Genomic DNA, 12,594 nt, shown 5'->3' with positions numbered 1-12,594 from the left:
TGGTTGCAAACCTAGGGGTGGGGTTTGTGGATGAGACCAACTCACATTTGTCAACAAGGCAGTGTGAATGCCTTTTGTGTAAAATGATTCATACCAGTGCATGTAATGGTCATGTCAGAAGGAGAGTGGGCCGCTAAACGGGTATGGTCATATGTCTGCTAAAAGTTTTTAGCATGTAGCATCGGTGGCAATTCTCAGCATTCAACGTGAATACTGAGCATCATAAACTGGGAACTTGACGATAAATGACAAATCTCATTTTCTTGGAAGCTAATAGTTGTGTTTGAATTTACTCTTTATCCTGCAAATACAGGCAGCAGTGAAGATTTCAGATTCTTTTAAATCTCACTGAGCATTGATATAAAGGTTACTGGTTCCAGTAAATCTTCTGGTGAACTGTAATACTAGCCTAACTCTCTAATTGTTGATCCAGACAGATCTTTTTGTTTAACTTAATTGCTGATGTTTTATCATATCTAATTAAATCTAATCAGACTTCAAATGATGCAGTTGATTTTGGAGCTGAGGTGGAACTGAGATTCAAAGCTGAAAGAAATATGAAGCGTGTTTTCAAAATGAAGAAACATTCCAGGATGCGGGGAACATTCAAGAAATGATCTGCATGAGCACAGTGCACTGTAAAAAAAATCAAAAAGAAAATCATATATCAAATTATAGATATGGTTTCATGATTAGTGATCAAAGAAAGGGATAGAGGAAATTTAAGAAAGAAGTGTGTTAGTTTTCAGATATAGTTAACAATGACATAAGCTGCTATGTTATGCCATTTTTGACACAATACCTCTTTAGACTTATTTTGAAGGTCTTCAGCCTCTTTTTTCAGTCTAGACTTCTCCTTCTCTAGGTCTGCAATAGCTTTGCGTAAATCGTCAGCCTCTTTGCTGGAAGTAAGTCTCGCGACTTCCAGTTTTTCCACTACAGTCATTTTTTCTTGGGTGGCTAGTTCAGTCTCATGAAGGCGGGATGCAATCGAATCAGCTTGTTTCTTGAACTTTTTAGCCTCCTCTTGGGCTTTAGCCTGGGCTTCACTGAGCTGAGAAACCTGAAGCTTGAGTTTTTCGGATTCAGCAATGATCTCCAGCTGCCTTTTCCTTTCTGCTTCAAGTGACTTCTGGTATTCCTCGGTTTCCTCGTCCAGACGCTGTTGCATCAGTTGTTTATCCTCCAGCAGCTTCTGTGCCTGCTCCTGAGCCAAGTCCTTCTGCCTTTGGAGCATCTCGGCCTCAGCTCTAAGTCTAGATGCCTCTTGTATGGCCTGCATTTTCTCTTTGAGCATTTTATCTGCAAGAGCTCGTTGTTGATTGAGGTCATCTTCTGCAATCTGTCTCAAGCGTGCAGCCTCCTGGGCCTCTACACTCAGTCTAGCAGCATCCTCTGCCAGCTTTTTCATGTTGTCAGCCTCCTTGGCGAGGAATTTTTGTGTGTTATCTTTGTCTTTCTTGATGAGGCGTTGATTTTCCTCCTCAATCCTGAGTTTTAATTTGAGAAGTTCCTCCATCTGCACCTTGACTTTCAACAGCTCCTCCTCCACCTGGCCCCTTTGTTTGACAGCATCGTCAACCTCATCCTTCAAGCGCTGCAGCTCTTCATCAAGGACGGATTTCTGCTTATCGGTTTCATCAAGCTTGAGTTTAACCTTTGTGAGCTCTTGCTCCACTTGGAACTTCTGTTTTAATGTTTGCTCTGCCAGTTTTTTGTGCTTCGCCATTTCAGCATCGGCTTGCTGCTTCTGCTTGAGTGCCGCATTTTCTGCTTGTGCTCGTTTAGCTGCTTCAAATTCAGCCTCCTTCCTCAACCTCTCAGCATCCTCCTGAGCTTTGGCTTGGTTTGCAGCTTCTTGCTCAGCTGCTGCCTTTTGTCGCTCTGCTTCCTCTGCTTGTTGACGAAGGAGAGCTGCCTCCCTCTCTGCCTTCTCCTTGGCAGCCTCTGCCTGTTTGGCAAGCTTCTTGGCTTTCTCGTACTCTTCTTTAAGCTTTGTCTGCATGATGGTATCTTCCTTCTGTTGAGCAAGGACACTTTGGACTTGTTGCTCAGCCGCACTGCATTTCTGGGCTGCTTGTTGGGCCATTAAGATCTGTTTCTCTGCTTCTTTGTCAGCATCGTCTTTCTGCTTTCTGGCTTCCTCGGCTTTCTTTTTCAAACGATCGAGCTCATCTTGGGCTGCCTGGCGTTGTCTGGCTGCCTCCTCCTCTGCAGCGGCAATCTTCTTAACCTTTTCCTCTGCTTCCCTCCTCCTCTTCTCCTCCTCAAGGGCAAGCTTCCTTAGTTTTTCTGCCTCCTCCTCTGCTCGGAGTTTGCTTTGTTGAGTTTCCTCTGCAATGTTCTTCAGCTTGTTCAGCTCTAGCTCCAGATCCAGTTTTCCAGATGAAGCCTTTTCAAAGTTGAGTTTAAGAATTCGGATTTCTTCCTCGACGACTCGCCTCTGTTTGAGTGTGTCATCCACAATGGCCCTCTGTCTCTCCATTTCAGCCTCAGATGATTTTTTGAGTAGAACGATCTTTTCTTCAATCTGTTGCTTGTGCTGGTTGGCCTGGTCTTCAAGAGCTTTCCTCTGGTAAGCCTCATCCTCAGCTTGCCGTCGGAGTCTTTCGTTTTCTGCCTCCTTCTCTTTCAGGGCAATTTCAGCCTCTGTTTTTAAACGAGTTGCATCGCTGATTGCAGCCAGCTTCTCTTTGAGGATCCTTTCGGCCTCTGCTCTCTGGCGAGCGGCCTCTTCCTCAGCAACTTGACGCTGATGCTTGGCCTCCTCTGCAATGGCTCGAAGCTTGCTCGCTTCCTCAGCCAGGTCCCTCATCTTGGTGGCTTCAACCTCAAGAAGCTGTTTGCTCCTCTCTGAGTTGGACATGGTCTCCTTTTCTGCCTTGGATTTAAGCTGAATGAGTACATCCATTTCACTCCTCACTTTGGCCAGTTCATCCTCCAGCTGCTTCCTCTGTTGCTGAGCAGCAACAACTTCATTCTTCAGGCGGTAAAGTTCATCTTCAAGGAGGGATCTCTGCTGTTCTGCATTGTCAAAGTCTGCCCTAAGTCGGATCAGCTCCTGTTCTGCAGTCAGTTTCTGCTGGGCTGTGCTCTCAGCAACCTTCCTCTGCCTCTCGAGTTCATTCTCAGCCATTTCTTTCTGCTTAAGGGCTGAATCTTCAGCTTTGGCTCTCTTTTTAGCCTCACGCTCAGCCTCCTCCTTTTGTTTCTCAGCATCTTCTTGAGCAAGGCTCTTTTTGTGGGCTTCTTCCTCAGCCTGGAGTCTTAGACGGAGCGCCTCGTTGGCTTTCTGCCTCCATTTCTCGAGCTCTTTTTCGGCTTCTTCTCTGGCCCTTTCCGCATCCTCCTGTTGTTTCTTGAGAGCTGCTGCTTCATGTTGCAGCTGAAGGACAGCACCATGCTCTTGTTTGAGTGATTCCTCTAACTTCGAGGTCTTTTCCACAAAGGACATGTGTTTGCTCTGAAGCTCAGCTGCAGCACTTTTTTGGGCTGCCACATGAGCAACCTGGATTTGTCTCTCCTTTTCAATCTCTGCTTGCTTCACTTGCCTTTCTGCCTCCTCGGCCTGCCTCTTGAGGTTTTCAAGGTCTTCCAGAGCTTTCTGCTTTTGCTTAGCAGCTTCCTTCTCTGCCTCGGCTTTGCGTTTGAGCTCCTCTTCTGCCATGCGCTTTTTCTGGGTCTCCTCGTTGACTTGTTTGCGGAGCTTCTCAGCTTCTTCCTGGGCGGCCTTTCGGAGTTTCTCTGCCTCAGCTGCTCGGTCACGAAGTTGCTTGAGCTCAGATTCCGCAGTAGATTTTTGCTTTACGGTTGTCTCAAGTTGGAGTCTGATGAGGCGGATTTCCTCCTCAATCTTGACTCTGCTTTGAAGAGCGTCGTCCACCTGCTTACTTTTGTCCATGATTTGCTGCTCCGAGAGGTTTTTGAGCTCGTGCAGTTCCAGCTGGATGTTGTGCTTTTGCTTTTCTGCATCTACAACAGCATCTTCTCTCCTGTTTACTTCTTCCTGCATTCTGAGCTTCAGCTCTTGAGCCTCTTTCTCAGCTTTGGCAATGGCCTTTGCGTGAACTTCAGCTAACTGCTTCTGTTTGTCTAACTCGGCCTGCATCATGGCCATTTTTTTCTGCTCTTCCGCTTTGAGTTTCTCTGCAGCTTTCTGCATTAGTGGAAGCAAATGGTAAAGAAAGGATTATAATCAAGCATGACATGTTAAAGGGTAACACTTTACATTAACAAGCTCATTACAGTGTGGATTTAAATTGCAATTACTGTTGTAATCGCAGCCTAATCCCACTGGAATAAGAGCAAAGTAATGTAACGTATTAGCCAGGGAATGTTAATTGTTAAAGTTAGCTTAAAGATCAAGTCAAACAACAATCACTAGATGCAAATTAGATGCACATTCATTAAGGTGATGTTAAATTCACGATGCAATTAAAAATAATTCATGACAAGACAATTCAGGAAAAAAACATGGATGACGGGAATGTATGAATTAATGTATGGAAACAAAATATCACTTCACAACACAGCAAGAAAATCATATGGCATGCAACTGTAGCTGTAACTAAAAAACTTCAATTTAAATAAATAATTCATTATAAAAGTCTAATTTAGCATTATTTCTTCTCAAATAGTGGAAATAATTTGTTTAGATATTTAATTTTAGATGTATGGCATAAGTGGCAGGAATATTCTTGTGTCTCTCACACATCTTTGTTTTATAACAATTCAATGTATACGTATGTTTAACTTAATTAGTTCAAAAAGTAGTGGTTTAAGGTAGTTTTCTGTTGAAGTGTTTCCCATCAAATTGGAATGTGTGGGAACATTTGTAGACAAAATTCTTTTTTTTTTTTTTTTTCGTAAGTACAAACTGCCTCTTGTTAGAGTATTATTCACACCATTCACTTTTGGTTTTTATCTCATCCCATGCATTGGGGGTTCTTTGAATCACTAATTGCCACAAAATGGAATGGAAAAGAAAGGCAAAGTCAAGATAAGAGGTTCAGATGTGTAAGTTAGAAAACAAGTTCATGACTCCAGGAAGTGTAAGAAACACAAAAAAAAGTAGTAGGCAGAAAAAAAATAAATTAAGTGCAAGTAAGGATGACAATGACACTTAAGACAGCGGGAGAGTTACTGTAATACTACTGCAGTGAAAGCACGAAAAAATAAATACATAAATAAATAAATAAGCCAGGGAAAGCCAAAATGCAGTGTGACAGAGACACAGATGTTAGGACGACAGAGGGAATAGAGATTACACAGCACAGAAGGTACTTGAGACACTGAGAATAATTTACCTCTTTATGCTCAAACAAGTTACGCATTCATCATGGCTAAGCACTGGCAAGCAGTTAAGAGAGGCAAAGAAACAAACGAAACATTAGGGTTAGAAAGTAACGTAAAACTTTAAACTTGTGTTAATTTGGAACAAAAAGGAGAGCTGAAGACCAAGGCTGAACCATTAAGTCTTAACCTCAGGGGTGAGGGGGGGGAGTGGCCGGAGGGAAAAGAAAGGAAAGGAAAATCGTAGTGAAAGAAAGAACCCCTCAGTCTAAACCTACAGTGGCACAATACACACAATGGATGGAGATGGAGTAGATAATACAAACACACAGTGTCCTGCATTAATCCTGTCTGGTTTCGAGCTGACATTGACAAATAATCTATTTAAAGACTGTATTCTCTTGAATGCAAACACACTCACAACCCATGCATCATACGTTTGAAATTACTATTTTGTTTTCATCCACAGTTGTACTAACACTTTTTCACTACTTAAGGCACATAAAGCCATATGCTGCAACAAATCCCTGTTTGTCCAGCTAATACTGTAGATCAGCTACAGCATGCCAATGTTTCATGCGTTACCAGTGCAAAGGATCGTATTTGTCACCCGTACATTAATGTAATGTGTGTGTATAGGTGCGTGTCTGTCTGTATGTGTGTATGCGGGACACAGAACAGTGGGTGCATGCATTCGGCGGGTCGTCGCGTTTGTTGGTTGGTTCATTATTTGGTTGGTTAGATCAATGTTAGAATTTAGTTTGTTTGGGATCCTCAGCCAGTTGTCACGCACCTCCTCGTCCTCCAAGCGGCGTTGCGAGTCGGTGATGAACTTGATGTACTGACTCGTCAGAGTCATCAGCTCACTGTACTTGGTCCTCAGTGTGACATACTAATACAGGGAGAAACAAACAGCACTTAGGAATGCGTCATTTTCAGCGACATGCATGTGAAATGGTTAAGCTGTCCTTTAAAAAAATATTCTATTTCTACAAAATCTGTCAAGCCAGACCTCCTGAATGATGTTGTCAGAAGCAGAATCCAGTTTGGTTTTCTTCAAGGGAGAAGCAAGAGGCTCCACCTGAGCTTTGTAGGCCACCAGCTGGAGTTCGTAGTCCTATTTGAAAAAAAACAGAAATCAGTTACTCAACAAATACTTACTCTACATCTTTACAAATATTTACAATAATCAATGAAGACTTGTGTTGTTTAATGCTTACCTTAATGGTATCAATGTATGCTTTAGCATATTTTTGACACTCATCAACTTTGTCTTTGTTGCCCTCAACCTCCTCCAGCAGTTTCTGAGAAGGAGAAAAAAGAGTTGAGCTCATTCGTTTTATGTTAAATAAATAAAAAGAGTGGTGGTCATATCTAATGGTACACAACATACCTTCTCCTGAGCCAGCTGTTCTTTCAGAGTCTTGCTGTCAGTGATGGTCACAGCCTGGATCTTCTCCTGCCTTTGCTTGGCGTCGTTGATCCAGCGGATCAGCCAGTCGTAGCTCTCGCGATAGTAGCCCAGCTGGCGGCCGAGCTGCTCTAGCTCTCTCTGGCGAAGGTCAATCTGTGAGAACACGGCCTTCCAGCGGTCCTGGAGGCTGGACAGGAGCTGGCGGTAGTGGTCCAGCTCAGCGTCGCGCTCGCTGTGGACGCGGGACATCTTGTCGCTCACGGCAGTGGCCTTCTTCAGCTCTGCTTCCAGAGAGTCAAACACTGGCTGTTCGCCCTCAGCCTCGGCTCGCATTTTCTGCAGATTTCATACAGAATAAAAGGCTATTCAGCAGAGAGCACACAACGTGAAAATCAATAAAAACTAGGCTGAACTACGGGAGCTGTTCACGCCCAGCAGAGAGGATGATTTGTGTCTGTGTGTATGCAAGTATTCTCTAACAGATGTCATGTTACTCAACCCACACACCTGCTGAATTCTTCATTCTCTGTTGTGAAACCCAGTGTAAAATGAAGTAAAATAATCAGCAGTAAAAGTAAAAGAATCATCTGCCGTTTACCTTGAGCTTTGTTCTGTAAGTCTCAACTTCCTTGACATCATTGGGGACGGTGTGAACCTCGCGCAGGCAGTCCTCATACTGCTTGAGAACTCCCTCGGCGCCCTGTGTGTTACGGATGACCATTTCCACAGTCTTCAGCCTGGGGCAAGAAAAAAGAGGAGTTAATGAATTAGCAAGGCATAGGTTAAGCATGATACAGTTCATTTTCTATTAACTCTCAGGAGTGAGCGGCCCGGGGACTCACTTCTCGAGATAAACAGAGGAGAGCATGTGGGTGTGATCCATCTTCTCCACGGTGAGGTCGAGCTCTGAGCGCAGGACGGGAGCAGAGGCAGTCTGCTGGGGGGAGGCCAAGACCTCTTTTGTCTTTGCGGACACCTTGTTCAGGTCCTTCTTGAGACCTTCAAGCTCCACCTGGACTTTCTACTCGACAGACGAAGACAACAACATGCAATGGATTTAAAACTTGAATGAGGTTCAACATGGAAAAAATAAAAAATAAATAAATTGACTGACACTGAGTCATTGTTTACTATTTTGCAAGGATTGGCCAGAGGAACAGCACACATTCTGAGGTCGCGAGGGACCCGAGCAGCTGCAGGGGAAGGTAATCAGCAGGCCTGACAAACCCTGCAGCTCCCTCAGAACTGCATACAAACTCACAATTCTCAGCTGTATTTTCACACTTGAAAGCAACGCTGATTGCAAAACTGCATGGATTTTTTTTTTAAGTTTTGCCCCTAGGTCATGTTTGCTGCTAAAAAAAACATGTTACTGATGTTTTGCCTTCAAAGGAAGTTGCTTCAGGTGTATCTGAAAATGAGGCGAGGTCATGATATGTTCAAAATGGCATCAGCGTGATCAAATGCAAAGGCTCCGGACAAGTTGTATCTCTACATGAAAAGTGGAGTCGGCGATTCTGGGGAAAGGTCCCAGGTCATCAAGTACTGACACTTGCTGCTGAGCCAACAACCCAAAGGGCTGATGTTGGACAACCTGCAAATGAAACTCAACTACAGTATCTTTCCTCAGAATCGTCAATACATTTCCTCTTGCATAGGATTTTAATTGATGCAAACCCGCCCTTGTGAGAATCCCTCTGGCCGGTAGTTGCAGTCTCCTAATGGTCTGTTAATGTTTAATTAATTTGGTGATTTGGTGTAAAAGATGTGATGATGATTGAGTGGCGTCACGTGCTATTTCAACATGTTACAGAGTTCATTTGAGTACATTACCTTCTGCTCCGTTGTCTTCTGGACGCACTCTTTCAGAGGTTCCTTCTCCACAGGTCTGCGTATGCGGGCCACAGTCCCGGCCTCGCAGTCCTCGATACGCAGACGCAGGTCCTTGATCTCAGAGAGGTAGTTCTTACACAGAGTCTCATCCTGTTGACCTGTGGAGCAGCACTCTCATTAGTTTAGTACAGCAGGATCGAACAGACATTCTATTAAGCCAAACAATTAGGTTGGGGGAAAATTGATTTTTGATCCATTAAGAATGTAGAAATACTCAATGTGTGCCATGTTTATGATTTGGTTTTGTTTACATTTTACCACTAAAGGACATGTCCACATCTTTCTAAACATTTTTCACATTCTCAGATCAGCTTTTTTTTTCCCAACATCTACAACATCTGCAGTGCATTTAAAGCACAATCACATGCAGCTCCTCATGTTTTGTGGCGCAACACACATAGTTCTACCTATATCAAAGTCACAGCACACAGTTTATGGAGTCGCAAGTATATTCTACCTAGTAGCAGTAATCACTCTATTATGTGATGTGCAAAAAGTGCAACATTCTGTAGATTGACCTACAAAATCTGGATTCTACTTTGTGCAGAGCTGCAAAAAAAAAGACCCAAAAAAGCAACTTATGGTAGGAACAAAAACAACATGCAGTCAGAACTCTAAACCAACAGTACTGGTTATTTTTGAGCATCTCATCCGAGGCTTATAAGCATGTACACACACTAGCTTGGTGAGCTGCAGCTTTGCCTGTCTTGAAATGACTCACCTTTGTGCCTAACAACCATTAGTCCTGAAAGGTGAATGACAATTACATACTGTAAAGTATCTATACGCTTATATTCCCGTCATATATAACCATACGTGATCAAAAGCTAACGTGCTGTTTAGGCAAAGGAATGTTACCTTTCTCCATGGAGCGAATGAGGCTGTCGAAATGCTGGGTGGACTTGGTGTAGTCCTCCTCGATCTGCATGCGGTCATCTGGGCCGAAGAGCTGCGAGTCCTGGCTGTCCCGCATGTAGTCCTGGTAGTGGAGCTCCAGGTTCCTCATCACCAGCCGGTATTCCTCTGGTTTCATGGTCTTTAACTGCACAGGAGGAAAAAAAAAACAGAGGGAAGAGGGATTAGGAGGCAGGACGTCAGTGAAATTCAACTTTATAATCTAGAATTGATGCTGTCTGATGTTGTAATTTGATTTTAATGATGGATTTTAGGAGTCATGCTGATTTCATGGACTGAAATGTACAGAATTATTGGAGGAGAAAGATATCCTCAATGGTTTCCTTGTTAACTTTATCAAGGCTAATGCAGTCTTTCCACTGCCTGCAGTAATTTCATTTGATTCCAAATTGCATTTCCCTGCATAACCTGCCCTTAAAATAACATGATTTAGGGGAACTGTGTAATCCTCTCAAACCTTTATTAAATCATTTAGCTTCTATTAGCTATTTACAGCTAATAAGTTATAAAATAAGTTTTGCCTGTGATCAAAGTTTGCACCAGCCCCAATATAACATCTCTGTAAGGCTCACACTCACCATGGTGATGTTCCAGGAGCGGATCTGTGTGTAGTCTCTCATCAGGTACTGCCATGACAGCAAGCTCTTCATGTCTACATGGAGCCTCTGCCACATAGAGACCATCTGCTGATGACCTGCATCCAGACTGGAGCAGCACAGGGACACCGACAGAATGCAAGAATTAGGAAACAGTCACTAACTAAGAGATTATACTTTGCCATTACAGAGTACTAAACGCATTATGTAAGAGTCGAGAGAAACAGTGCAGAAAATTCCCAAATTGGTTTCTAGTTAAAATGTTATCTGCAGCATTACATATGCCGTAAAAATTAGACACTTTTCTCTTAAACCTCATTCTGTTTTGCTGTGTTCTCACCTGGCCACGCCGTCCATCGCCTCCTTGTTGACTGGCGGCACCATGAAGCAGACGGAGGGCACCACCGCCTCGTGTCCAGAGCGGTTCAGGACCTTCCACTTGAAGGGCTGAGAGTTGTTGAGGAGCGCGCACTCATCGCCTTTGTGAACGGTGATCTGAAACACAATCGTAGGTTGATATATAGACACATTAGAGGGGGGCGTGCTGAGGCTCTGCGATGAGCATAAACACTCTGGGGATTCTAACACATCACTATGGACTGTGAGCAGGTAGATCTAACCTCCTGCTGCTTGAAGTCGCAGACAGCCTGAATGGGCAGTTTGCCTTTGATTGAGTGGGTGGGGTTTCGTGGTTTGAGCTGGATGATGGACTTGGCTCTCTTGTTCAGGCCGGTTGCAAGGGTCTTGAATTCATTCAGCTGTTCTCTCTCCTCCTGGTAATCACGATTAATAAAAAAAAACAAAATTAGAATAAAACGTTTCCTAGCTTTCTAATATAACACATTTATTTTTGAATGAAAATAATCATATCTTTTTATTCCATCAGCATTTTCTTAAGAAGTTAACGTGGTACGATCCTGTGCACGTACATCCAGATGGATCTGCGTAAGGAGCCATCACTCACCACAGCATCCTGCAGCAGGTCCTCCAGCCGCGTGGCAGTGGTGGAGCGATCACAACTGTACTTCTTTTTCATGTTCTCCTGCATTTTCTTCATCTTGTCCTGAGCCTCTTTAACATCGGCAAAGAACTGCAAAGAGAGGACGTCATGAATCTTTGGTCTACATACAGAGATGGATGTTTATTGTAGGGTTAATAGGATTCCATGGATTAGTCTTCACTATTATTGCTCCTTCCATACCTGGTAGTAGGCTGTGTTTTCTTTGAGATGAGCTTCGATACAGCAGCACAGCTGCAGGATCCAGCTCCACTGAGTCTGCAGGGCAGCTGTGAAGGACTGCAAGAGAGAGAGAAGAGTTTAGATTTGACTCAGCAGCTTTTATATTGCATGCAGGTTTTACTGTTCTGCTGGGTTAAGTTAAATAATTACCTCAACTGTCTTCTTGCCAGGATGTCCATCCCTGACTAACTTGTCTCCCGTGGCCTGGATGTCGTTGACCTTCTTCTCCCTCAGCTCCAGCTCTCGCATCAGACCCTAAACAATCCAAATTGAACGGTTAATGACAATCTTTGGGGCAAAATCATGACTTTTTATGCAAACACAAGGATGTGTTGAGGTCCAAAAACACACAGAGTAGTTGTCTTTCTTGGCCGTCATGTTGCTGTTCCTGTCACTCCAGTCGAAGTTGACCTCCTCCTCTTCTTTGTCATTTAACCACATCAGTTCCTTAGTGGCAGCGCTGACGAAGGCGTGGAGGGAATCCAAGTTCCTTAGGCGGGACTTGGAAGAGTTCTGAAAGAAAAAACAGACAAAAAAAAAAATCACTTAAATAAATGCAATCAAGATCCTTTACATTCTTTACAGAGAATGTAAAATTAGATGCTGAAATATGCTTTGAATATGAAAATATTTACCAGTAGTTTGCCATACTGAAGGTCCAGTTTACCCAGGTAATCTCTGTACGCACCCTTGCTGACAGGAGACAGCTGCGTCTGGAGAATACAACAGAGGATACTTTTAAAATCAACAGCACAACGTCAGACAGTATGTAACATCAATGTTTCTGATTAAAGTCCTACCTCATCAGCGCGGGCCCGTTCGATCTTGGATCGGAAGTCCTCCACAGTCTGGTGCAGGCCTCTGTGGCTGCCCAGCTGGGACTCCACAGAGGGCAGATCAGAGCCCCACTGGGCTTCATCAATGCGATGCTGGTTTTCCTCCACCCAGGCCAAGAGGTCTTGGATGTAGCGAAGGGTCACATCGTCCAGCTCAGGCCGCACCTTCATGGTCTGCTGGGTGGTCTGCTGCATGGGGACCTTGACGGTGGTCACAGCAGACTTCAGACGGAGGTTGTAATCGCTGCGCAGGTTCACCAGGCGCTCATCGAGCCGGTAAACCCTGTGGAGATGAGAAGTACAGTCCTTTATACTTCATACACATGTTTTTTTGTTTTTTTTTAATTAAGCTCTGTGCCTCGGAACAGTTTTGTATCAGGGTGTATTACGTCACAGTGTGTCCACCCA

General features: G+C 43.9%; 1 protein-coding gene across 13 annotated transcripts in view; it reads right to left on the bottom strand.

Annotated features, from left to right (window-relative positions):
* The window catches only part of LOC119006805 (plectin-like), a 135,804-nt gene that overhangs the window by 8,841 nt on the left and 114,369 nt on the right, over window positions 1-12,594 (bottom strand). For 7 of the 13 annotated variants that reach the window (XM_037075902.1, XM_037075903.1, XM_037075895.1 and 4 more), the window contains 19 exons: window positions 12,151-12,469; window positions 11,986-12,063; window positions 11,702-11,863; window positions 11,501-11,605; window positions 11,312-11,407; window positions 11,075-11,200; window positions 10,731-10,883; window positions 10,451-10,605; window positions 10,093-10,219; window positions 9,458-9,641; window positions 9,321-9,344; window positions 8,540-8,697; window positions 7,549-7,727; window positions 7,305-7,443; window positions 6,686-7,042; window positions 6,513-6,596; window positions 6,305-6,409; window positions 6,086-6,184; window positions 803-4,156 (listed from right to left, as the gene is read on the bottom strand). In XM_037075902.1, coding sequence (XP_036931797.1) covers window positions 803-4,156; window positions 6,086-6,184; window positions 6,305-6,409; window positions 6,513-6,596; window positions 6,686-7,042; window positions 7,305-7,443; window positions 7,549-7,727; window positions 8,540-8,697; window positions 9,321-9,344; window positions 9,458-9,641; window positions 10,093-10,219; window positions 10,451-10,605; window positions 10,731-10,883; window positions 11,075-11,200; window positions 11,312-11,407; window positions 11,501-11,605; window positions 11,702-11,863; window positions 11,986-12,063; window positions 12,151-12,469 — 6,004 coding nt within the window. The remainder of the gene's footprint in view (window positions 1-802; window positions 4,157-6,085; window positions 6,185-6,304; window positions 6,410-6,512; window positions 6,597-6,685; window positions 7,043-7,304; window positions 7,444-7,548; window positions 7,728-8,539; window positions 8,698-9,320; window positions 9,345-9,457; window positions 9,642-10,092; window positions 10,220-10,450; window positions 10,606-10,730; window positions 10,884-11,074; window positions 11,201-11,311; window positions 11,408-11,500; window positions 11,606-11,701; window positions 11,864-11,985; window positions 12,064-12,150; window positions 12,470-12,594) is intronic. The other 6 variants (XM_037075905.1, XM_037075896.1, XM_037075900.1 and 3 more) reach the window with 1 other exon arrangement.

Source organism: Acanthopagrus latus, chromosome 17, assembly GCF_904848185.1.
Source record: "Acanthopagrus latus isolate v.2019 chromosome 17, fAcaLat1.1, whole genome shotgun sequence".
NCBI lineage: Eukaryota > Metazoa > Chordata > Actinopteri > Spariformes > Sparidae > Acanthopagrus > Acanthopagrus latus.
Note: the sequence above shows the minus strand (reverse complement) of the source record. Positions and strands in the feature narration are given on the sequence as shown.